A 26240-nucleotide genomic window follows, 5' to 3' on the forward strand; every position below is an offset into this window, starting at 1 on the left:
TTAATACCTTTATGTTTTAATGTACCCTTAATGCCTTGTTAGTTTTGGAGTCATTGTGTAAACACAACTGCAAAAATATTACTGTGGTTTTACTTAAGCCCCTTTCACACTGCGATTCCGGCAAATACACGGGTAAAGTGTTCCGGCAATTGTTCCCGGGTCGCTAGATTCACACTGCCAGTGATTACCCGGAATATGTGCATGCGTTCACACACAACCCATAAAGGTCTCGTAACGACACGTGACATCAGGGCGTGACGTGTAATGTACGAGTTGAAAACGTTAGGCACAGTAAACTTTCACTGAAGCTGGCGAACGATCTCGGCGTCAGCGCAGAAAGTGAGGAACTAACTGATCTCTGCTTCATTACAGTTTGCACATATTTTTTTGTCGCGAACGTTGATCTTCCTTCAAAACAGCCAGTAAAAGAGTCACGCGATAACGTGCGTCATCACTACCACATGGCATTAGATCTGGCTTTTGTTCACACAGCGCTCGTCCCGGGACTGAACCCGGCAATGTTACTAGGTCCCCGACCCGGGTTCAATGCCGGAATCAATCCCGGGACGTGTTTGCTTTCACACAGAAGGTGACCCGGCAATGTTCCAGCAATTTGCCGGGTCCGACGTGCAGTGTGAAAGGAGCTTTAGTAATTGTAAAGGCATATTGTGCTAAAATTTAACCCATAGACATGCTAAAAGTTGCCAACTGGTGCAACATCAACTTTGTTTGAAATTAAAATAGTGTTCCCTTTACAGCTTGGCGTGCAACACTATACCTGTTTAAAAAATACAGCTGTAACTCTATTTGCAGAGTGCCATTGTATCATAACAATAACTTAATCAAATTTCTAAATAGCATTTAAGTAATTGAACATTACAAAAAAAAAAAAAAATATATATATATATATATATATATACATCTATTATTTAGTTTTATTTCATGAAAAGAAACTTGTATTTGACTAACAAATACAATTTGTAATGTGCTATTAATATTTGTGTTAAATTTCATTCAAAATATTTAAGAACTCTAAATATATTATAGGAGAAAATATAATATAATGTCAATATAATTATTATAGGAGGTGATCTATTAGTGTTTAATATTCTGCTTTAGGTTTAGATTTATAGAGGTTCTGTTATGTTGCCATCTTGGTGTAGAGTCAAGCCCATTTATATATAGATTTCACTGTTTTAAATGTAATTTAATTTATAAAGAAATTTCACCAAAATAATTAAGTATATCGTAGTTTTTAGAGTGTGGTTTAACAGCATTTTCCCTGATTCCAGTCATCACCAGTCAAAACCTGGGTCACAGTTAGTGTGTGTTGGGAAAAAGTGGAGAAGTGTATGCCGCCACATGTTTTCGCCGTGGACCACAACTCATGGCTCTATATCAAGCAGCTGTTGATTGTCCTCTGTGAGTCACACATTGCTGCCATTTCCAGGCACTGCTCCCTTTTCAACTGCTTGTGTGTTTTGAAGAGTGGGTGTACACTTTCCCTCTAAATGTTTTCTGTTTTCATCTGACTGCCTGTAGCTACCTGAAATAATGGAAACAAATTTTGTTTTTCACCTCTACCTGTAGAGATTTTAAATAACCGAGAAAGATGCGCTATGACAAGAAGCTTGCTTTAGATTATGAAGGTCCAATATTCAAAATGAAGCACTAGAAACATGAACTGTTATTCTGTGTTAGTCTGTTAGCTAGCCATGCTTTTCATATTCCACTGATAGGCTGTGCTATTTTGTGAATATGCCTTCTTTCTGTCAAAAGTTACTAATATTCTGCTCTCTTGTGTGTCACATCACGGCTGTTACTATATCATGTTTTTTATTTTCATATTGACCAGTCAGGTTTGTTTTAACCCTTCAAAAGCCACACGTTATGCAGCTTGTTAAGGAGTATTGAGCTACTGGTCTAAGTGAGCAAACGTAGAGTGTTCACCAGGAAGAGATGCATGAGATAGTTGAGTAGACGAGTATTTAGTTAATTCTGTGAATAAAGAAGTTATCTTCTTTATCGTATTCTTTGATCAGATGAATCATCTGATCAGTGGTAGCAGCTTTCTGGACACTGGGCTGCCTCATCCTCCGCACCCAATTTAAATAGTATTTGGCTCAAGCACGCACACACCCCTGAGATACAGACACTATGGTGCAGCTGTGTTCTCCACCTTGGAGGGTGTGCCCAGATTGTTAATATGTTCCACAATCCTCCTCCTTTATCCACCAAAAAAACCATACCCACCTATTTATGTAACACGCAACCTCTTAAAATGTCTTAAGTTAATCAGTGATTGGCACTTTTTAGCTTGCATTATCATCATATTTTATCATCTGAAATGTGCTGCGCCTTTGCATGCTTGACTTTAATTGCAACTACATCAATCATGCAGAATATTTGCTTCTGTGTTTGTTTGTTTGATTACATCAAAGTGTACACATCTGGATTCATGCGACTTAACTGTTTGTTATATTTTTTGTCACAAACACAAATGAATACAGAAACTCTCTTCCTGCGAAATACTGTGCTGTTTTGAACACAGTATCTTGTCGGATTGCCGGTCACAATTTTAGTACCTTTGGAGTTTAGAAATGTTTGTCAGGTTTATATTGGTTGAGACAGCTGCCTCTGCTACCCTGATGGTTTGCTGTCAGATTGTTGCTTCACGTAAAATATTTCCACCATAAAAATCACCCATTCAAGCATCTCTTCAGTGGGCATGACACCTAGGCCGGAAATTATGTTTCTAAAATCTTGTCAATAACAGTAATTTAATACATGTTAATGTTAAAGTTATGAATGTCACTTACAACAGACAACAATAATCACAAATAACAATATATTTAAAAATGAAAGCATTGGGATTTATTGAGGTTCTCTTGATGGTGAATGTGATCTCAAGGCAGAATTCATTAGCAACCACATCATGGATGTTTCAGGAGGTTCAACAATGCTCCAAGATCAGCTAAACATTCAGGTTTGGTTATGGAATCCAAGCTGAAGTACACATATGGTACATCCTGATACATATTACCATTTAGTAATCCAGTTTGTGCAGCTGGTTTGAAATAATGTGCATAGTGAAAAGCAAATAAAGAAACCACTACATGAATCTTGGAAGCTAATGTTGAATGCTGTGGTTAAAAAAATAAAGGTTTTTTAATAGCATGAAGAAAGCTAGGATATTTAACATTTGTGGAACTTTTCCACTTCACAAAATTTATTATAGTGGAAAAATGTGCTTTAGATTAATTAAAATATCCTTAACATGGAGAAAAAAAAAGGTATTTTAAGAACTGTTCACTGAAAGGGTTCTTTGCGGAACCCAAAATGTTTTTTTTTCTGTGGCATCACTGCAAAACAAAAAAAAAACCTTTTGAAACCTTCATTTTTAAGAGTGTGGGAAAGCACCTGTTCTTGACCGCTCATGTCTCTGTGCTTTCCCCATATGAGATGGCACAGAAAACATTGAGCAATCCAGTCCCGTCTATTCCTATAGTGGGGCCAAGCAAATCAGCTTCACCTCGAGTTTTGGTTTTAGACAGCTTTTGGCTTGGAGACTGCTGTCACATCTCTACGATGTCACATCACACAGTATGGCAAGCACCCGAGGGGAGGTCATAAAAGAAAACAGAGCGGGCACCCACGTGAGGTTCTTACCCGGGGCACCCACGAGCCCCGTGCCCTACCCCCGACTCCTTGACACTGACTCACTGATTTAAACAGGAGGTAGGGAGTGCACAATGCTCCCTCTCTCACTGTCCTGGAGGAAGGGTCGCTCAAAACACTCATTAGTCATCACGGTTGTCTTCATTAGTTCTTTACCAAGAACCTATAAGAGCATGTTTTAATGATGCACCTTTATTCTTATTTAAGTAGCATTTTGCCCAAAGCACAGACTTCCACATTAAAGATGCTCTTTATATGTAGATTAATAAGTGTTCCTGTAACCTACTGAAGATTTATAGTAGAAAAAGAACATTTCTAAAAGACTATAATCATCATTATAAGTCGCAATGTGTGTAAAACTTAAAAGATTGTTAATGTTAAAATATAGAAGTTTATTATACTTTTTTATGGTAATTAATTGTTTATACTTTTTAGCAAGCAAGTAAAATGTCTTTAAAATTGTAAAAATGTCTGCATTCAGGTCATGTTACATGTCCTTTACTCTTACTTTGTTCACTTGATTATCCAAACATCATTTACAGAAAAAATTTAAAATGTATCAAATATTATACATTAGACTTTTGAGGAACATTTTTTTGTTTGTCTCTCAGTCAAAATGTGAATCTGAATTCAATTCAATTCAATTCTGAAACTTCTGTTGTTTGTTTGTTTGTTTGTTTAAAAGCAACCTTTAGTCAACATCCCAGTCCTTTTTCTGCTCTCTTCCTTGCCTAGAACACATGCAACATTTCTTTATTCATTCATTCGTTCATTTAGCATTCGTTGGCAGATGATTTCTAAATAAAAAAGACAATAGGATGCTTCCTTGCACCTCTATTGACTTTTAAATTGTGCATTACTTCTTTCTCAATACTTACTCTTGAACTAGTTGTGTCCAAAATGGAGTGGAGAACTGTTTGATCAGGTATATTTTGTAACTATTAACAGAGCTGCTTGTTGTCATTGTTGTTGTTGTTATTGAATCCTCATATTTGTTATCAGAAATAGATTTGATAGATAAGTAGATTTGAGACACATTCAAAGCTTTTAATGTTTGAGACACATTAAAATAGCCAGCTAGTTTATACACAGTATTTGTACACTATTAATTGCCTTGGGATAGCCTACTATCGTACTAGCTGAAAGAATTGTAAGTTTTTATTATTCAAAATGTATTCATTAAAAGTCTGTAGCTGCATCCCAAATAACACACTATACACTATGCACTCATACATTATGTACTGATGCACTATATACTCAACCATGTACCGTATGAATTATATAAGGTTATTTTGTCATTCATAATCAGAGTCTGATAGCCCCTCTCCCTTCGGTATGTAATTAAAGCTGACACAATTGAGTGCATAGAGTGCCCAACATTCCACACTTCATTTTTTTGGTTAAGTTCATCATCCGGGTGTTTAAAATGCACTTCTTTTTGGAATTTTTAGTGTGAATGCACTACTCTATTTATACTACAAAACATCATAGAATAGTGCATAAGTATGCAATTTAGGATGCACCTTGTCTTTTATCATATTTCTGTTAACATGCCTATAACAACAGATTTAGCTATTGTAATAATAAATTTATTGCACAGTCTTTCATTGCTAATTACTTCATTACATTTCCTAGAAATAATTGTTTTGATCTTGTCATTTTAGAATATCTTTAGACTAAAGTTTAGAGTGTTTTTGGTCCTATGCAAATACCAGTCACACAGAAAATATTTATTCTCCATCTCCTCTTTCTTGTGCCAGCCATAACCTAATAATCCCCTCAAATGGCAATCAGCAAGAATGAATTATGTCTCTATGAACGCATGGCTCATACCATAGTACTCTACTGATGCAAGCTGATTAAATCAAGCAACACCTTGGGATGTAGATGCCCCCCCCCCCAAGCCCAGGTATGTGGCGTATGTTGGCGGCTGATGAAGAGCAAGAAGAGACAGGCGACAAGAGTAGCCATCAGCTTTGCGCTTGACATTTTGTTCCTCCTGATTTCATACAGATTCACGTTTGCCCTCAGAGCTTCATTAAATAGATGCTTTTCAACAGCAGCCCCATAATTCTACTGATTGAATTGTAAACCCATTTTTATATATTTTCTTCACTGAAAATGAGGTTTTCTAGCCCCAGAAGGTTTTTAGAGCTTGTGAAACATTTTGAACCAATTTTCAAATCCATCCTAAGTAATAAAATCAAACTTTCTTGATGAATTTGTGATAAATGATCTGAAGCTTATCTGGCTGGATCTTTCCATTATCCACCCTTGAGGCTACATTCATTTTTAAAGGTCTCTGAAATCTACTGACCAATATTTCCAATCCACAGTCGTGCATATTGATGAGAAAGGAGCTTACAAAACACAATGAAACACTTATTGGTATGCTCTTTACTGTAAGATTATACAATGTAAAGGCACTGAAATACTTCAAGTGAAATCAAAGAACAAACTGGTGTGACGTCATTCCAAACAACATCAGGCTAAAATGAAGTTTGATTTGGAGTTTGTTTTGGGAGCTCTAGAACTTTCCGGAAAAGGCTGGTAAACACATGAACTTAAACTCTGCTCTGGGTTTCCACCTTATTTGACATGGAAATGTTCTCCAAGTGATTGGCAAAGCATCTATACCTACAATGTTGAATTTTAGAAGGTTGTTGTCTGAGATGCAGAGAGTCAAGCCAAAAGCTTTATAATAATTACTGTTGTGTCTGAAACTGTCGAGAGTAATACATGCAATCATCACATCAAAATGTTGAAAACTTGGAACTTGAACTTGAAAAATGTATTTTTTACTCGTTGTTTTTACTCTTTTAAAAACAAAAGTCAATTTGCTGTGCATATATTGTAACATGAATCCGTAGAAAAACAAGTAATGACCTGGCAGAAAATTAACAGTATGTTTACAGACATTTCCTTATTAAATGTCATCAAATTGATTTTTTATTTATCTTAATTTATTTTCATTTTCACACTTAGTTTGCATTCTTCAGTTTCTGTTTTCCTTTGTTCAGTTTTCCCGCTCACTTATCAGTTGTCATGGTGATTCTTTTACACTCACAAGTGCTTATCATTATTTCCCTCTTTGGCTTGGTATTTACTTTGCAGTCTTTTCAGCGTTTAGTTGTCCGCTCTCAATAATGCATCAGTTGAACTATCACTTCTATATTTTTTAGATTTACCTTAAAGACTTTTTACCTAATCTTCTTTGTCATCATCTGCTTTTACAACTATGCGTGACAATATTAACACTGTAAAGTGTTAAAGTGCACATTGTTTTTCAGGACAGTGCACATAAAGATGATAACAATTATAACCATTAGATTCCATTTTGGCTTACAAACACAGCTGAATCATCCTAGCTACACAAAGTTGATTTGTTGAGTCTTATAGTGTGTTAGACTTAATTGTGAAGTATTTTGTGTAGCTCTAATGTAGCACAGAAATCATTAACACTTATAATAGGACTAGCCAGAGCAATACAACTTTGTTAGAGATGAGAGAACCATCTTGCTATAACATCAAATAGACTGTGGAGCCATAACTGAATACGTCCCTTTCACATTTATCAAGGTTGAGCTCTCGGTTTCTCCCCAGACCTCAATGTGCCTCACCAAGTTATGCGTTAGCTTATCCCACACATGTCCCCTCTAACTGGTAACGTCACATTTCCAACACACACGGCTCACTCTAATGGGAGCAGAGGTTACACAGCAAGCAGCAATTATCACAAATGGATGAGTTCAAACCGACTGAAAGACATTTGATTAAGAGCGCCATGGTGCTAATGACGAACATCAGGGCCTAGCTGTAGGAAAACTGGGCTCAGACAGCACAGGAACAGAAAGTATCATCTAGAGTCCCTGCGGAACCTTTTAATGTGATAAGCTGAAGACAGGCAGATGTGGCCATCGCTGAAGCTAAAGCTAATGCAGCATGAATTCTGGTTGTAGTCTTTTCCTGCCAAAACCGTAAACCACCTTCAGTTGCTCAGCAGCAGCCGGGCTGGTCTGTCTGCTAGCTAAATGCCCTCAGTGTTAGCCGATGCATTGATTTGCCTCAGGGTCTTTATCCTGAATGGAGTGTTCATGCATTTTAAGGTAGAACCTGCCATTTCCCCATTTTCTGTTGTCTTTCTAAGCATATGATAATTCGTATTACATATCATTACGTAGGCGGTGCTAATGTGAATATCAAAACATGTCATAGCAATCTCCGGGACTTTTTATCTAAGCTTTGATACATGTAAAATACCTTATGTGAATGATGTTTCATCGGATCTGTTGTCCACAATCAAACATTCGCCGCCCACCAGTTAACCACAAAATAGAAGGATAGTCAATATATAATACAAAAACATATAGGAAGTACAGTTTCTACATTTATTTTGCTTATTATTTTTTTTTTTTTAAAGTGCCTTCTGATGTTTGGATGTCTGTTCATCACCCAAAGCAGACACAGATGTTGCCCAATGCTGATAATCTCATAATGGCAAATGCGAACCGATTAATAGGTTTAACATTAGCCATGCACACACTTGTTTTGTAATATGTTGCGAACCACATATTTGATTGTCTCCTACAGTCTATGATATAACAATTTCTAAATATTCATTTTTCTTTATCCCTCTGTCAGGACACAGCACTAGATCCAGGAGAAGATGTGGCGCTTCTGTCTGTTAGCTTCGAAGATGATGAAGCCACGCAAGTCTTTCCAAAACTCTACCTGTCACCCAGCATTGAGCAGTGAGTGACTTTACCCTAATCCATTCAAGTGGAAATACATTTTCCCAGGTCATATAGAATTGAAATGCTAAAGTACCTCGGGAGAGTGGTATATGGTATTTCAGGGGTGGACATTCCTTTTCTAACATTTTATTTCCCTAAAAGTTTACCCCATTTCATAGACGAGAAAGACTTTAAATCTTAAAATCTTGTATCTGCTAATAATAATTTCATTATTAGTATTAGCAGTAAATGTGGCATGAAATGGATGTTGCAGTTATCTTTTCATCTCATTTGAGAAAAATGTATTGATTGCTGGATTTGCTATTTCTTGCGATTGACAAGAAATAAATCATGATTGAACAGATAAACCTATAGTAATATACATTGCGATATTTAATTTAGCAATTTTTGATTTTGATTTCATAACAACTTTAAATGATATCATATTGTTTTATCTTTTAAAAGTATACTAGAAGACCTCACAGCTAATTGTTTAAAACGCACACATACTTGATTTTGATGTAAACATATAAGATGAAGCTCTTTAAACATTGTTAATATCATATTCAAAACATCGAATTTTTCAGAAAGTTATTAATACACTACTGAGTGAAAATTGCTTTTCATCTCTTTAAGTGCTGTTATTTTAGAGATTCAAGCACACGACTAAAGACACACCTTATCCAACCGCCAGCTTGAGTAAATTAAGGCAGCGCTTCCTCTTCTGCTGTTTACTTCCTGAAATCCTGGAGGAATTGAGAATCAGTCAGTAAAATAGATGTTCTGTTTATGCAAGGACGAGAGCCGTTATTAAAGGGTTCAGTTATTGATGTGACTTGCACATGACATTACTGACTCTGTTTTAAGTTAGTGTACAAAACAACATTCTTCCCACCTGTTCAATATTTGTGCAATACATCTTGGAATTAATTTGATCTTGTGCACCGTAAAAGAGCAGTGGAACATGTTCATAAATAGTGCTACCCCACTCCTGCTTTATTCATTTCATGTGACCTTGCTACAACTGTTTAGGGATTAACAGATGATCAACATCCTGACAATAGAAAAACCAAGAATTATGTCTTCTGTTCTCTGCCCCTGCATGCAGAGAGCTCACCAGTGAACAAAGACTTGGAAGTGTTTTCACTCGTTTATTTTCTCCATTTCACCCTCAGAGCTCATAGTATGCCTGTATTGAAAAGTTCATATTTTCTAACTCACAATCAGAGTTTCTATATAAAAAAAAAATGTTTTTTTTTTTTAAGTCAGATCTGTATCTACTGAGGTTTCATCAATTAAATATGATTGATTATTTAGCTAAAATATTTTATTTGTAGTACACAATGGAAGAATAAAGTTGTAATCTACATTGTAAAAACATGAAATTTGCCATAATTAGCCCGACATTTCCCTCTGCAGTATCTAGAACACAAGGTCACTTCTCAGAAGGAATGGAAGTAACTTCAGTGTGACTTAACAACAGATAGATCTCAGTGGGCAAGGTTTGCTCATGCCAGCCTCTGGGTAACTAATGACATTTTTTTTGTCTTTCACTCTGTGTGCTGTCCTCCATCCACTCATATCAGCGTAGCGAGAGGGGATGAGGAGGAGGAACAAGCCTGTTTGTTTGCTCTCCAGCCATGTCAGCTTCTATCTGTCATGGCCACACTCTCTCCACCCCGTTATATTACAGGGGTTTGGATAATACAGGAGCACACAGGGTTGACCTTGCCTCCATGCATGCACGTTAACAGCTCAGACAACAAGGGTGACTTAGGAGAAGAGACGGGGGGTGGGCGTATATGTGTGTGTCTGTGGGTGCTAGGGGCACACAACAACACTGGGAATATGGAAACTGGCCTCCTGAGGACATACCTGAAAAATAATGTATGCTAGAACAGTGGTACAGTGTTACTGAAGCCCACTTTTCTGTCTGAGATTTGAACTTTTTGTACAGATATAATTCACTCATTGTAAACAGATTAGATTTTTTTTCCATGAGTGGGTGGATGTTTATTAGACTTGTATCTGATTGGAGTTTTATTTGTACTGGACATTTCTTGTGCTGATGGTATTTGTGTGTGTGTGTGTGTGTGTGTGTGTGTGTGTGTGTGTGTGTGTGTGTGTGTGTGTGTGTGTGTGTGTGTGTGTGTGTGTGTGTGTATACTTGTGCCGCTAGTTCTGTTCTGTTGTTTTACCGTATGCTTGGTCTCGTTTTGTTCCAGACCCACTTTTTTCTGTGGAAAACAAAAGGAAAGGCAGAATGTCCATGCTTCTTTTCTTACAATGAAAGCAACTCATGCACTATATTTCAAGACTTCTGAAGCCATATGAGAGCTTGATTTAATGTTTATGAGAAACCAATTGAAATATAAGTTTTATTCTGTTACTTTTCCTCCCACTGCATCCTCAAATCTTATTTGCATTTGTAGATCTGCCAAACCCAATCTCACTGGAAAATGTAACAATTTTACATGGTGGCATTTTCATATGAATTCACATTGTTTGACCCTTACCCCACACCTTCATCACTAGGGCTTAAAGTTTTCGAATCCATTCAGCCGATCTCCGGGTCTAGTGCTAGCACTTTTAGCTTAGCTTAGCATAGATCATTGAATCTGATTAGACCATTAGCATCTCGTTCAAAAATGACCAAAGAGTTTCAATATTTTTCCTATTTAAAACTTGACTCTTCTGTAGTTACATCGTGTACTAAGACCGACGGAAAATGAAAAGTTAAGATTTTCTAGGCTGATATGAGGTCATTTTTAAGCAAGATGCTAACGGTCTAATCAGATTCAATGATCTATGATAAGCTAAGCTAAAAGTGCTACCGCCAATCCTCGAGATCGGCTGAATGGATTCAAAAATGGTAAAACACAATTGTTTAACTCTAGGGGGGTTGGAAAATTTTGCTTATTTTTTTTTTAATAGTGGAGTGTTCTTTTAAGCAGATCATACAAAAATGTAGTACTGTGTGAATTCATATAAAAAATATATATATATTTTACATTAAATAGTTAAAAATTCCCATGAAATTGTGTTGGATCTGCATTGGTTTTCATGTGACATGACCAATTAAAATGTGGCAAGTCTGATTGTCCAGGAGAAATTTTCAGGAAAAAAACACAAAATTTGAGGTATCCTCATACAAATCTATCGTATATCTAAAAATAATAGTAATAATAATAATAACAGCAATGTAATACAGAAGTCATATGGATAACTTCTCTATCAACTATCAATACTTCTCTTAGAATCGTGTCTATTTTTTTTCTGTCTCTCTTTCTGTCTACTGTATAGTAGAGTACTTATCTGTTCATGTGTAAAGCAGCGGGAGGATACATGGTGTGGATTTCAAAGACACATGTAAGGGAGACAGGTCAATTTAGCTCAAAGGGGATCATTTAAGATTTTAAAGGGAATTTGAACAGAATCACTGTTTCATGGCTGATCACTGAGACGCACTGCGATTCACTGAACAAGCCGTTTAACATCAAATCTGCGCTGGATATTAATATCCAAACTATAGTTCATACAAATTGCAGGAAGATAGAAAGTTAGGGAAGAATGAGTTTAAGAGAACGAAAATGTGGGATCCCAAGTTTACAGCAATACGTGAAATTGCATAGACATGAACAGCCATCAATCACTTAATTAACCCTTGCATTGAGTACCTCAATGAGGTTAAAATTAAAATAAATACACCAGTACAAATGTGAGGAGGAGGTACATGCGTTTCCCGTGTAAAGGGGTTCCCTTTGTTGTCATTGAAAGGGGGTTTCCCAAGGTCGCTGATTGGCTGGAAGTTCAGTAGTCACTGAAGTGACATCTTGGGAAGCCCGTGGTTGGGCGTTGGCTGAAGACGTGGAGTTGTGGGCTGGTTGAAGTTAAACGGGCACTCGAGGTCAGACTCGGAGACACGTCATTACAAAACTTAACTCAGAACACGAAACTCTCAAACGGAAAAGAAAAAGAAACTAAAGTAAAAGAACAGAAGTAAAGTTTGACGAGACTAGGTGGTGTTTCTTCTCATCGTGGCTAAGTAGCAGCAGGCGTGCAGGCCGACGCACGCTGGTACCGTGCACAGAGACCGAAAAGAAAAAGAAGAAATACACAATAAGTGATTATAAACATGATAGTCAAATGTGTGGGTTACGTATAAATGAATATGGAGTGAAGCGATGGACTGGTATTCATTTATGAGTCCTTTTGAGTTCATTTTGGTCCATTTATATCTAGAAAAGACAGTTCCTGTGCCATTCTCTGACAAAAGATGTTCTGTGGAGACCAGAGGTTAAAAGGTCCCCTTAGGAATTTCAGTCTGGTTCTGCTAGGTGGGGGGAAGTCAATCCAAGGATCTTGTTTATTACCCTTATAGGTATACATGTGCTGGCCGGCGTTGCATCTTGATTACTTGCCCCAAATTTGACAATCTCTTCTCTGAATTGAAATTGTCAATAATTGTTCTAATGGTGTTAATGTTGAAAGCTGTTCTGTGAAAGAGTTGGTTGGTTGGTTATCTGGCTTCTGACTTGTGGCACTAGGAATGATTTACAACCTCCTGTTGCCTTTCTGAGGAATTCGGCTTATGTTTCAACCACAGTCCTGATCAACTCTTTAATTTGTCTGGTTCGGGTCTGATACGCTACACACAGATGCATTGTAGACCAGCAATATATCATCGTATATCTAAAAATAATAATAATAATATTAACAGCAACGTAATACACAAGTCATATGGATAACTTAGTTTAGTGCTTAGTGGTCCTATTTTGGATCATGATGGGTTGGGCCATGACATTTCTTCTCTTCTTATACAGAAGTAATTTTCAGGTTTGAAACGACAAGAGAGTGAGTCAATTAAAATTATAGAATTTTCATTTTGGTTGAACTATTTCTTTAAAGAAACCCAGCACATGCGAGGAATCCCTTGTTTTAGCTCTCATCCAGGCTGGCACAGAACATCCCCTCCAGCCAGCCAGTCATGCGGCCGTCCCTGCGGCCCCGTCACAGAACCAGAGAGAGAGTGAGTGGGACTTGAAAGAGAAGAGCAAGAGAGAGGTCGCTCTCAGCCTGCCTGAACTAAGTGAAATAAAACCCTCCCAGGAATCCTTCTCTCTATCTCTGTCTCTGTCTTTCTATCTCTGAATCCACACATCCAGGTTTACCCGGCATATCGCTCTTGCAGTGATGGCCGCTCTTTACTCCCACACAGCAGGCTGTGTTATTATGACTGTGAAGTGCTCACTGAGTTTGACAGTGGACTTCACATCTCCTTCAACATGTGATGGTGCGAGATGGACACCTACACATTCTATAGTTTGACAGCACTGTGAACACTACCAAACACTCTTTTTTTTTTCTCTCTTCTCTTTTTGATTTAGTTTCTGTCTTAGAAGACAGCTATTTGTTGGTTGTGCTTTGTATTCTTGTGCCGTTTGTTTGCATGTTTTCTCATTTGTCTCTGGCTGTTGTTTATTCTGTTCTGCTCTTTGTTCTTGTGTTCGTATATAACAGTATGGGTTTATTCACAAACCCAATAGCATTCTGAAAAACACAAAAGAAACCGGAAAATCAGGATTATATATAACATTATAGATGTCTTTACTGTCAATTTGAATTTAAAAGAGTTTTGTAAAATCAATAAGCCTTTCGATATTGAGAAATTAGTTTGCTGTGCTTAATGCCTTAAAGCAGGGTTGGGCAAATTTAGTCCATCCCTGCCAAATAGGAGTAGTTCACTTCCAGAAAAAAAAAATGTCCACTTGTTCCAAACCTGTGTGTGTTTCTCTATTCTGTTGAACACAAAAGACAATATTTAGAAAAATTTCAGTATTCGAGCAATTAATGGGCACCACTGACTTCTATGGTATTATTTTTTTTTATTTCTACTATGGAAGTCAGTGGTGCTCATCAACTGTTCATATACTAAAATTTTTCAAGATATCTTTTTTTTTTTTTCCTTCAACAGAAGAAAGAAACTCATACAGGTTTGAAACAAGTGGAGGGAAGGTAAATGATGACATAATTTTCATTCTGGAAGTGAACTAATCCTTTAAAGCATATTTTAGTTGACCTGTGACTATATTCAAGATATACTGTATTAGATACAATATCATTCTCAATTCTAATAATATGTATTTTACATATCTTGTTGCATGTTTTTGTCTGTTGGCTTCAGTGAATCCCTGTAATATCTGCATAAGAAAGTCAGAACAGAATATTCTTAGACAACTTCAGTTCAAGGTTGTAATTCCATAATCTTCCCTAAAAATATCTCCTGCTGAGATTTTTCTTGGTTGCTCCAAATAGCTATTAAACAAAAATCCCCATAAGCCTATCCTATTCCAACAGGCAAATTCTCATCTTCTCTGGTGTGCTTATGTCTGCTGGTGTTATGCCTGCACAAAATGCTGGGACAAAGCATAATGTTAGTTGTGTTTGCGAAGCTGTAGTCTTTTACCGACCGCCTAGCAACCAGTCTGAAAGCCCTAGTAACCATGAAGCAACACATTGGCAACCACACAGAACACCTTAACACCACACCAACAGTTTGCCCAGGAAAGCATCACATACATCAGAATCAAGCTGTATCTCCATGGAGATGCTGCTCTATTGTCATTGTAGCACAGCAACATCATTGTGTTATGACTGAGCCCGATGGAGAATTGACAGCTGAATAGCATTTGAGTGGCATCCCTCTTCATTTCCTGTTTCTGCAGTTAATAAATAACACGTCTGTGCATTAACATCTTTAAACAGTCCATGAATATACTTCAGGAGCTTGATGGACGTGAATGACATTTCCATGCTTGTATATTGCCAAAGACTGTTTCAGCAAAAGGTAATCTTTCTGTCAGTCAGGGGCATTGTTGATCTAAACCCAACTGACAGAGGATTCTAGTTGCTATTCTTCATATATTCAGAGACTAGACAGAATATCTGAAGTGGTTCTTTTTTCCTCTCCTTTTTTGAACTAGAGTATATTGTAATCTTCCTTCATACTCTATTAAGAGACACTCATATTTTTCAGCTGTTTATAAAAGGACTGTCCAGGCAAAAATAAGCATCTATTAACCAAACATCCAAAATAAGAGCCGCTAATGGATGTTCTTTTTTTTTCCTCTCATACTCATACTATTGATCAGGCAAGTTCCAGTGTTCTCTTAGAATCCTGTCTAGTTTTTTTTTTCTGTCTCTCTTTCTGTCTACTGTATAGTAGAGTACTTATCTGTTCATGTGTAAAGCAGCGGGAGGATACATGGTGCAGATTTCTAAGACACAGATGCATTGTAGACCAGCAAAGTCCAATTCTGAAAAAAAAAGAAGAAGAAGGAGGCGGGAACCGGCGGACAATCAAATGATATTTTAATGATCAAAATAAACACAAAACAGCGCGTCAGCCCCTCACGGACGACTGATGCACACAAATAAAAATCAAAACACAAACTAAAACCCAGGCTCCGGTTTTATATCCCTCCATCTCCTCTGTGGGACTCGAGACCGGTGGGTCTCGATATATATATAAGCATTTACCAAATAACTAAATTAATGTGAAAAGTGACGTGTAGCCAAGTATGGTGTCCCATACTCAGAATTTTTGCTCTGCATTTAACCCTTCCAAGTGCGCGCACACACACACACACACACACACACACACACACACACCATGAACACACACCCGGAGTCATTTTTGCTGCGGCACCCGGAGAGCAGTTGGGGGTTCGGTGCCTTGCTCAAGCATTTCACCTCAGTCGTGGTACTGAGGGTGGAAGAGAGCACTCGTAATTCACCTACAGTCCCTGCCGGTACTGAGACTCGAACCAACAACCTTTGGGTTACAAGTCAGACTCTAACATTAGGCCACGACTTCCCATGTACATGTAAATCCTTTTGCAAAGATAATGTGATTTAGTCCAGGACCATTCTACTAATCATTTCAATTCCAAGGGCTTGAACAAATGTTAAAAATTAGAATGTAGAACATGATTTCTATTGACTGATTTTTTGTTTCTTATTTGTCATTTATGCATAAGCCTTTGATGTTAAATACTTTGGGGAACAGCCAGCAAGTTCCCAGCATACAAGGCATGCCAGGTGGCACCTCATGAAATTGTTTGAGAAAATGCCCAGTGTGTGCAGAACTGTAATCTTCTTCAAACGACTACTTTTTAAGAAGCTAAAATATAGGAGCGTTTTCAATTATTTAACATTTTTTGGTCACAGTAATTTCCATCTGTTATTTCATAGTTTTGATTACATTAATATTATAAAATGTGAAAATAGTTATAAAGATGCATTGTATAATTATGGAAATAGGTGGAAATGAGGTTCCATGTTCTGCACACTAATAAAGTACTCTAGAATCCCCAAACTGAACACAGAGGAGTATGTAGGGAGTGATGCTTGAAGATCAGCTGCTCTAGGGTTTCCCCGAATGTTGACCTCCAAAAACATTGTTAGCAATTCACTGATTTTGCTATGTGAGATAAAGGAACTGTCAATGATGTTATTCCTTTTAAGGTATGTAGGGCTGTATTCAAATGTTTTTGTATTCTTTTATGTCTTCCTCTTTCTCTCTTAGTGCACTTGGAGGATCATCGGCATTACATATCCCAGCATTCCCCAGTGGAGGCTGCCTCATTGACTATGTGCCTCAAGTGTGCCAATTACTCACAAACAAGGTAAAGGATAATCCTTACTTTGTGTGTGTGTGTGTGTGTGTGTGTGTGTGTGTGTGTGTGCGTGCGTGCGTGCGTGTGTGTTCTTTCAATTACTGTAATCATGTAATCAGTTAGGTTACACTATCACTGAAGTGTGGGTTTGTTTATAGTACATGATGTGTATGGATGGTAAAGTTGATGCACTTGTTTTTGCGTTTTTATTTGTTTATGTACATTTCTGATCAGTTTAGTCAAGGCCTTATGACAAGCGGAAATAAGATGAAGAAAATATGACTGTCACTAGCCTGAGGAGTGACTTACATTCCTTTCCCCTGACATCTCTACTTCAGTTCAGCCCCACTCCTCATATCCACACAGGCAGCATGAATAATTAACCCTTCCAATCTTCCACTTCATGCCCCACCAATGGCCACCAGCTCCTCAGGACACTCTCACCTGAACTAGGGTCACACATTAGTCTACTTGAAAATGACAAAACTGACAACATAGAACTTTTCTTACATAGAGATGTAGGGTGTTGTTTCATACACAGAAGATGCAAATTTGATTCCAGCTCTTGTTGTGTAATGTGTACAGTACTCACCATGTCTCTTCCTTTCATTTTTTGAGTACCGTTTTGAAAAGCCTTAAAATTATTTTTGTCCTTCGGCAAAAGGTTTTTGATTTAGTAAAATATATTAAATGCCCATACATCATGATGATAATTAAACTGTTTTAATGAAAGCATGCTGTTTTTGTGAAAATGTTTGTTAAATGTTGATACTTTTAAATTATTATTAGTATTATTTTCAATTTTAAACTTTGTCATCAACTAAATTGCAATTGTCCAAAACAAAAGATGTTAAATTGAATAAAAGTGAAAGTGAGATGAGGCGGATCCTGATGCAGAGTAGGTTTAATAACTAAATGTAATATTCTACATTATAGCACAAGTAAACCAAGATAACATGGAACCTAACCCTAACACCTGACAAATGAACAAAGAAACACAGGGGTGTATATACATGGGTTAAAGGGTAAAAAGAGGAGTAGCTAATGAATTACCATGACACCTAATAGGAGAAACTATAGAAACAAACAAGGTACGCAAAAGAACAAAGAGGACACTGAACACATGGGGAGAGCACAGAAACACTAAAGAAGTACAATTTAAAATGAAAGTACTTGTCTTGAAAGACCAAGACGGGAACACAGGCAAGGACTTGACAAACAGTTAAAGTAAATTAAAGAAAAAATTAAAGTCCTCCAGAATGTTTTGTGGTGACAAATGGAATATTGGCTTTAAACCACCACAATGTACAGCCATACAGTTAGGGAACTGCAGTCTGCCAGAACATGATATGTTAAATTCGGGGTTATTTATGCGCATCTAAGAGGTCAGTGAGTGTAGGTCACCATCAAGCAGTTCGGGACCTAAGGGTCTTTCACCTGCATCCAGTGGAGGTCAGAGCAATGGCTCTCTCTCTGACCGCCACAAGCCATCCATCTGTCACGCAGGGAAACAAACACTGGTTAGGCAAACACCTTTCCTGGAGGCTGAATCTGATAAACAAGGCATGAAAGCAAAGACTTTCAAGCAGATTTTTTTTTCTTGCAAAAATGAACCCTAGATATCAGCTCCATATATCACCACCCTTTCACACAAAAAAGCATCATGTGTATATGAGTATGAAATACAGTTGTTGTTGTTGTTGTTGTTGTTGTTGTTGTCTTTTTGGCCTACTGGTTAATGTACCTGCTTATTCAGATCTTGTTTATGTCACTTGCTCAGGCAAATATTTTCTTCAGACAATGTCTGGTCAAGTCATATTTGTTTATATAGCATTTTATAAAATACACATTGTTTAGAAAAAAAGCTTAATGTTAATAAACTGGAAAATAACAAAAATGTTCAAACTGAGCATATTTTTTCCATTTCCACCATTGCACTCTATGTCTTGCACCTTATGTGGTGTCTCTTGCATGACACTGCGCTCTAAAAACACAGCACTGACATTAAAGTACGTTTTTAGATTTTAAAGAACACACCTTGAGGCATTGCTTTTTTCTGCACTTCACTGTTTTCAAAGCAATAGCGTGTTTTGTGTGCATGATCCGTTAATGTTGTAAAATGCATCAATTATAAAACTTCAGCTGTAAAGCAGCTCTACAGAAGTGACTTTACTCAGCTCACGCCATTTAAATACAATGTTAATTCAGTTCAGTTCATCATGTGACATTTTTTTTCTGCTGCATTCATTTTGTTATTTTTCCACAGATAGACTGTCATTTCATTCTATATTGCGTTTTTTTTCTTAACACAGGTTCAGTATGTCATTCAAGGATATCACAAGAGGAGAGAATACATTGCTGCTTTTCTCAGTCACTTTGGCATGTGAGTCAATTTTTCCCTTTAAAGAACTGATCTCTGTGACATTTAGAGTAAGCCATATTCATTTAACAGTCATTCAACAACTTAAAAATGAGAAACAGGAGGAGCCTAATAAATTAACAGCGTTATTACTCATTTCAGTAGTGATCTAGAATTGTACAAATTCAAATTCTGTGTCAGGTTTTCTAGATAAACTTTTATCCCAATAGAAAGCTAAAAGTGATGTGGTACACTTGAGATATATAACCCTCCAAATCAAGACAATGAATAAATAAAACTGGCCTTGCAAGTCTATACTTGTAGTGGTAACCAGTATAGCTGCTCACCACGCCCCTGTGATCATGAGAATTAGTTACAGACATTAATTCCTTGTTTTGTTTGTTTAATTACTTAGGATAATTCTGCTTCTAATCTTATAAACACGTGCAAACAGCCACTTTATAATGGGCTGTAATACACAAGGCACCAAGATGTCTCCAGTTTATTAACACACCTTTATACTTCATCAGACAAGAGGCACAACCTAGCACATTGATTTAAAAAACACAGGAGGACAATACATTATTCATATCTCATGGCTCTTCAGTGCCTTTCTCTTTACAATTACAATATTAAGTATCATCTGCTAATGGTCCAGAAGATACCCAAAAAGTATTTGGGCTCATAAAAATGTTTGAATGTCATTATATTCGATGACAAAATAATTACATGATTAAAATTGTAGCTTAAGTGTCCAAATCCTTTTTGGGTTTACTGTGTGTTTGACTCAAAATCAAGTTTTTAATAGTACAGATTACAGGGATAAGCCAAGTTGTCCTTGGTATCTTATATATAAGTATGAATATTTCTCTATTTTGACTACACAGGGGTGTGGTAGAGTATGATGCTGTTGGGTTTACCAAACTCACCCTTCTGCTCATGTGGAAAGACTTCTGCTTCCTGGTCCATGGTGAGATGCACAACCATGTCCCCTTTATGCAACCCAGGGTCATTGGAAATATGTGACACTGAAAAAAACAACAACACACACTTTACATTTTGCTGCACTTTTCTGGTATCACATTCATGAAAGCCATTATAGGTGATATAATTATTTTCCCCAAATGCATTTGCTGAAGCAACCGTGCGATTTTAGATTCTAGAAGTTTTTGAGCTTGTTTACTGTGGAGAAAAATGCATTTAATTGTATATACAGTATAGCTACAGGGTTTATGCAGGGCTGCAGAAATGAAGCCAGAGTCACATATTTTCACTTGAGCATGAGTTGTCTTTATATATTGTGTAAAAATGAACTCCTATCGCTGGTTCATGGTGGTATCTTTCATGCTTCTCCATTTTTGTAATGGAGGATCTGTATTTGAGATGTTCTCCTTGCTGTCTTCTTGTAGTGGACCTGCCTTTATACTTCCCTCGAGATCAACCCACCCTCATCTTTCAGTCTATCTATCACTTCACCAGCAGTGGGCAGCTCTACTCTCAGGTGCAGAAATCTTACCCCTACAGTCCGCGCTGGGACGGCAACGAGATGGCCAAACGAGCCAAGTAAGAACAAATAAATAATGAATCCTTCTTAAAAAGAGAAACCGATAGTTTTCTCCCGGTGAAATTGTATTCCTCTCATTTGGTTCCACTTCATATGTAATGGTGACCTGAATGCAGTTAAAGTGAGTTTTCTGGAGGCTACTGGAATGTGTAGCATTCACCTTTGGACTTTTTGCCCGGCCACACCTCATAGCTGGAGAGCTATCTTTGTCCTGAGTGTGATAAGTGTTAAAGATAACACATTTCTTCTGTTTGTGTTTGGCCGTATCTTATCCCTGCTTGGATAACATTTCCTTTGGCTTTCTGGATTAGCTTTAATCAAGCAGAGAATACAAATATAGATGCCCTGATCAACTTTACCAGCTTGTATGGACATTTATTTAGTCTTTTAGTGTGTGTGTGTGTGTGTGTGTGTGTGTGTGTGTGTGTGTGTGTGTGTGTGTGTGTGTGTGTGTGTGTGTGTGTGTGTGTGTGTGCTCTTGTTTTTGTGACATATCAGGACACAACTCTGTATAATGACATGGGTATGACACAAGTATTACAAGGAGAGGGTGACTTAGAAGGACATAACCCATGTCCCCATTTTTCAAAACGCTTATAAATCATACAGAATGAGTTTTTTTGAGAAAGTAAAAATGCACAAAGTTTCCTGTGAGGGTTAGGGTTAGGTGTAGGGTTGGTGAAGGGCCATAGAATATACAGTTTGTACAGTATAAAAGCCATTAGGCTTATGGGATGTCCCCACTTTTCACAAAAACAAACATCTGTGTGTGTGTGTGTGTGTGTGTGTGTGTGGCATGATTGGTTGTAGTCTGTCTTTCCTCACTTTTTGAACATATAGGTGTTGTGTCGTCGCAATGATAAATGCTAAAAATGTACTAAAAACATAACTAGTCAGTATTAATACCAGCATAATCTAATGATTCTTTATACCAGTTTTTTGATCCAGCATTAAAAAATGTCATTAAAAAGTTAAATGGTATTATAAATATTAACACGTTGAATTAAGTAGTCTTTAAGTAAAGAATATCATTTTTAAAGTAATTAGTCAAGTTAAGAGTTCAGGGTGATTACATGCAAGTTTCTACATGTTGTTGTGTCTCTCTCTTTCTTTTCTGTTTCTCTCACTCTTGTTTTTTCTCTCCAACAGGGCTTACTTCAAAAGCTTTATCCCTCAGTTCCAGGAGGGGGCTTTTGCCACTGGAAAACTGTAGATTTACTGTGTGAGTTAGGAGCTCTCTGATTTGAAAGCAGGGTCTATAAACATGATGTATAGGAGACAGCATGTGCTCAGAGTCAAGCAGGAGTCTAAAAGAAACCTGTGATTCACAAGTCTGCCAACTCTTCAATGTTCCAGCCCTCATAAACAACGTCATTTGGTACATTTAAAAGTACTGTGTGTATTTTTTATTTTATTATTATTATTTTTTTAATTCTATTTGTGATTCTCATGTTCTTTATGAATATATTACATATTACATTTTTTTACATCAATAAATCAAGCCCTTTTTTGCTGCTTTACTCAGTTTCTTATTTTGTTTTAAAGTGTTTTACATTTTTAATTCATCCACAGATTTGTTTTGTGCCAGTTTATTTTAGACAAATCTGATATATAATTAGCTAAGCTATATCAGTGTGTTATTTTGGTAACACTTCTACAATAAGGTTTCATTTTGTTAACATTAGTTTACTTAATTTAGTAAATAGCATAGTAAATGAATTGCTCGTTAGTGCATTGTTGAATTGCTGCTAAGGCATCACATTTTTAGTTATTGTTAATTAATGCATAAACTAATGAAAATAGGAACTAATTGTAAAAATCCACTCCAAATCTAAAGTTCAGTAAGGCCATGTTTGGATGAATTTGAATATCTTGAATTTGATTGGAGTGACTGTCAATCATAACTCCCATAACTTGTGTTAGCATTTATTACCAAGGTCAGACAATGCCTAAATTCTCTTATCTGTTACATCTAGTCTTTTTACCATTCAGTTTTCATGTTGACTGTGTCAAGAGACTCTAAGAAACCATGAATTCTAAAAATGTAATCATTAGCACCAAACAGGCTGGATTATTTTTATGCATCAAATTCAGTTTAATACTTTGGGTCAGGGTTGGTTCAATTACTTTAACCTATGAATGAGGAATGGTGATAATGATCCTTGCCCTAGCAAACGCTAAGTGTGAGGTCATCAGTACTTAACTTTGAAGGATTTGGTTCCAATTTGCATGTATGTGTGAGTGAGTACACGTGTTGTTTTCTTGTGATGGAAAAGTGTTCTGGAGTGTCGTCACTGTCAACACTGATTGCTTTTAAGCTTTTAACAGGGTTTCAGACTTGAACCAGAGTGAACATTTGTAAATGTGTTTGTTAAGGGACTGTAGTCGTGAATGGGATGTGTTGGAGACAACCTAGAGCTGAGGGAGTGAGAGACTGTAAGAGTGAGAGCTCGCTTGTTTTCATCATTAAACATAGGGGTCATTGTCAGGGGTCTTTGTTGGCCTCAGGGTCTGCCCTCTGCTATATTTGTTGTTGGTAATGTAGGAGCTGTCATGTCTAATTGGGAACCACGGGATGAATACATTTGGGGCATTTAATAGAATCAAGTCTCTTAATAAAAGATTTAATAAAAAGATTATTTTGTCTGTTTTCCCTTCTGTCCAAGCTTGGCACTGTAAACTTTTTTGACCTGCTGCTAAACTGGCCCCATCAGGTTGTGTAGACCCCTATTTAAGGTGGTGTTGAGAGTCAAGTCAAGTCACCATTATTTATATAGCGCTTTAAACAAAATACATTGCGTCAAAGCAACTGAACAACATTCATTAGGAAAACAGTGTGTCAATAATGCAAAATGATAGTTAAAGGCATTCAGTGATGTCATCTCTGTTCAGTTAAATAGTGTCTGTGCATTTATTTGCAATCAAGTCAACGATATCGCTGTAGATGAAGTGACCCCAACTAAGCAAGCCAGAGGCGACAGCGGCAAGGAACCGAAACTCCATCGGTGACAGAATGGAGAAAAAAACCTTGGGAGAAACCAGGCTCAGTTGGGGGGCCAGTTCTCCTCTGACCGGACGAAACCAGTAGTTCAATTCCAGGCTGCAGCAAAGTCAGATTGTGCAGAAGAATCATCTGTTTCCTGTGGTCTTGTCCTGGTGCTCCTTTGAGACAAGGTCTTTACATGGGATCTGTATCTGGGGCTCTAGTTGTCCTGGTCTCCGCTGTCTTTAAGGGATGTAGAGGTCCTTTCTAGGTGCTGATCCAGCATCTGGTCTGGATACGTACTGAATCCGGGTGACTGCAGTGACCCTCTGATCTGGACACAGACTGGATCTGGTGGCCACGGTGACCTCGGAACAAGAGAGAAACAGACAAATATTAGCGTAGATGCCATTCTTCTAATTATGTAGCAAGTACATAGGGTGTTATGTGAAGTGTTCCCGGTTCCGGTTTACCTAATTAATGCAGCCTAAAAATCGTTTAACGGATTTGGATATTAAAAGCATATTAGTATGTTATGTGTAAGCCAGGCTGAGAGAGGTGAAAAAAAGGTTGATGGCCCCTTTAAGCCGTATCAGCATTCAGATTAGTTTCTTTTTTCAGCACCCACTCGATCAGCTCTAGTGCTGCATTAACAGTACATCGCAGTACATTATGGATTGGGAGGAAAGTGCTTCCTCCACTGTATTTCAAGCACATGTCAGCAGCATATATATGAAAGTTTCAGTAATTTCACTAGTTTAAATCAAAGAGTTGTAATAGGGATGCAGATGAATAAACAGCTGTAAATGAGGTGTAGTGTGAACCTATTTTTAAAGACCTTATTTTCTTTTTGCTCTCCACTTTTAGTGTCGGGGTCTTGCCTGCCAACTTTGCTGCTAATTCCCCAAATCCACTAATCCTGCCTTATTTAAACCATCTTGATGGCAGCAGGCCACAGAAAAAAATTTGGCAATCTAAACGTTGCTCAGATTCATCAATTGCAACGGTATTGTCATTCCAAGCAAGCAAGTTAACCGTTGAAGGAATTGCTTTTGACAGTTTCAGCTGTACAGGCTATTTTAAAATGACTTCAAGCCAGCCGTTAATCTAACTGTATAATTTATTTTAATACAGGTTTAGAGAAGACCTAGCCACAATCGCATTTCAAAACAAGTTTTCCCCAGTTTTTTTGTGTTATCTTGTTTTTTATTTATTTTTTTCAAAAGGTGATATTTGGAAGATAAACAGTGAGAATATTAGTTAATGCGTTTTATATATATATATATATATATATATATATATATATATATATATATATATACACACAATTATATATATACACAATAAGATCCATTAACTAACTTTCATCCGTTAAATAACAATGAGAAAGCATTTGTTACAGAATCTTTGTTAATGTTTGTTAATATATATATATATTAATATATATAATTTGAAAATTAAAATTAGCTAAGATTAATAAATGCTTTATAAAAAAAAAATATTAGTTTAGGTTAACTAATGTAAAAAAAAAACCTTATAGTAAAGTATTTTGTTTGTTTGTAAAAGCTTTACCTTAAGGCCTTAAGAAAAATAAAACTTTTGTAGTAATTGTCCACCATTATTTCATTATTCATTTTTTCACAGGTAAAAATGAGTTTGATTCACTGAACTCTGAACACTGAAAAATCTGTATTTAAAATAGTTTCAATATGTTTATTAGGATATTTAGGGGCTTATTTAACAAGAATATCAAACCATTGTTTTAGCTGGAATATAAAGTACAGTCATTAACACGAAACATTGTCAAACTAGCTGTGTGAAACCATCATACCGCTGTTTGAGAAAATAAGGGTTATAGTTACTGATAAATAGTTGTGGCATCTTCCCCATGGGACAACTAGCCCCAGTGTCCTCTGACATCTCTAGGTCTAATAGTGGATGAGACGTCTCTTACTGTGACTTTTGCCTCTGACCTTACATTTCTCCAGAAGAACATCATTCAAGAAATAATCAAAAGAGAGGTAAGAGAAGTCCAGACACTTGGTTCCCTTTCATCTGCAAGGCAAACTCCAACATTCGATAGAGTCTTGATGTCCACAATAAACAAAGAGAAAGCAAATGATTGAAAATACCCTTTGCCATCTTAGATCACCTCACTCTTGGAGATGCTAAGAAGACAGGGCAGCGGCAAACATGAGAGGTAATCGGAGCGAAATAAGGAACATTACAAAGGCCTGAATATGTC

At 37.0% G+C, this 26240-nt stretch overlaps 1 protein-coding gene across 1 annotated transcript in view; it reads left to right on the plus strand.

Annotated features, from left to right (window-relative positions):
• LOC132111808 (BRISC and BRCA1-A complex member 2-like) overlaps window positions 1–23648 on the plus strand; it is a 109224-nt gene extending 85576 nt beyond the window's left edge. The window contains exons 7-12 of the mRNA XM_059519413.1: window positions 8320–8429; window positions 16999–17098; window positions 19402–19472; window positions 20336–20418; window positions 20858–21011; window positions 22162–23648. Of these exons, the coding sequence (XP_059375396.1) occupies window positions 8320–8429; window positions 16999–17098; window positions 19402–19472; window positions 20336–20418; window positions 20858–21011; window positions 22162–22225 (582 nt within the window). The 3' untranslated portion in view covers window positions 22226–23648. The remainder of the gene's footprint in view (window positions 1–8319; window positions 8430–16998; window positions 17099–19401; window positions 19473–20335; window positions 20419–20857; window positions 21012–22161) is intronic.
• The last annotated feature ends 2592 nt before the right edge of the window (window positions 23649–26240 follow it).

Source organism: Carassius carassius, chromosome 31 (genome assembly GCF_963082965.1).
Source record: "Carassius carassius chromosome 31, fCarCar2.1, whole genome shotgun sequence".
NCBI classification, from domain to species: Eukaryota; Metazoa; Chordata; class Actinopteri; order Cypriniformes; family Cyprinidae; genus Carassius; species Carassius carassius.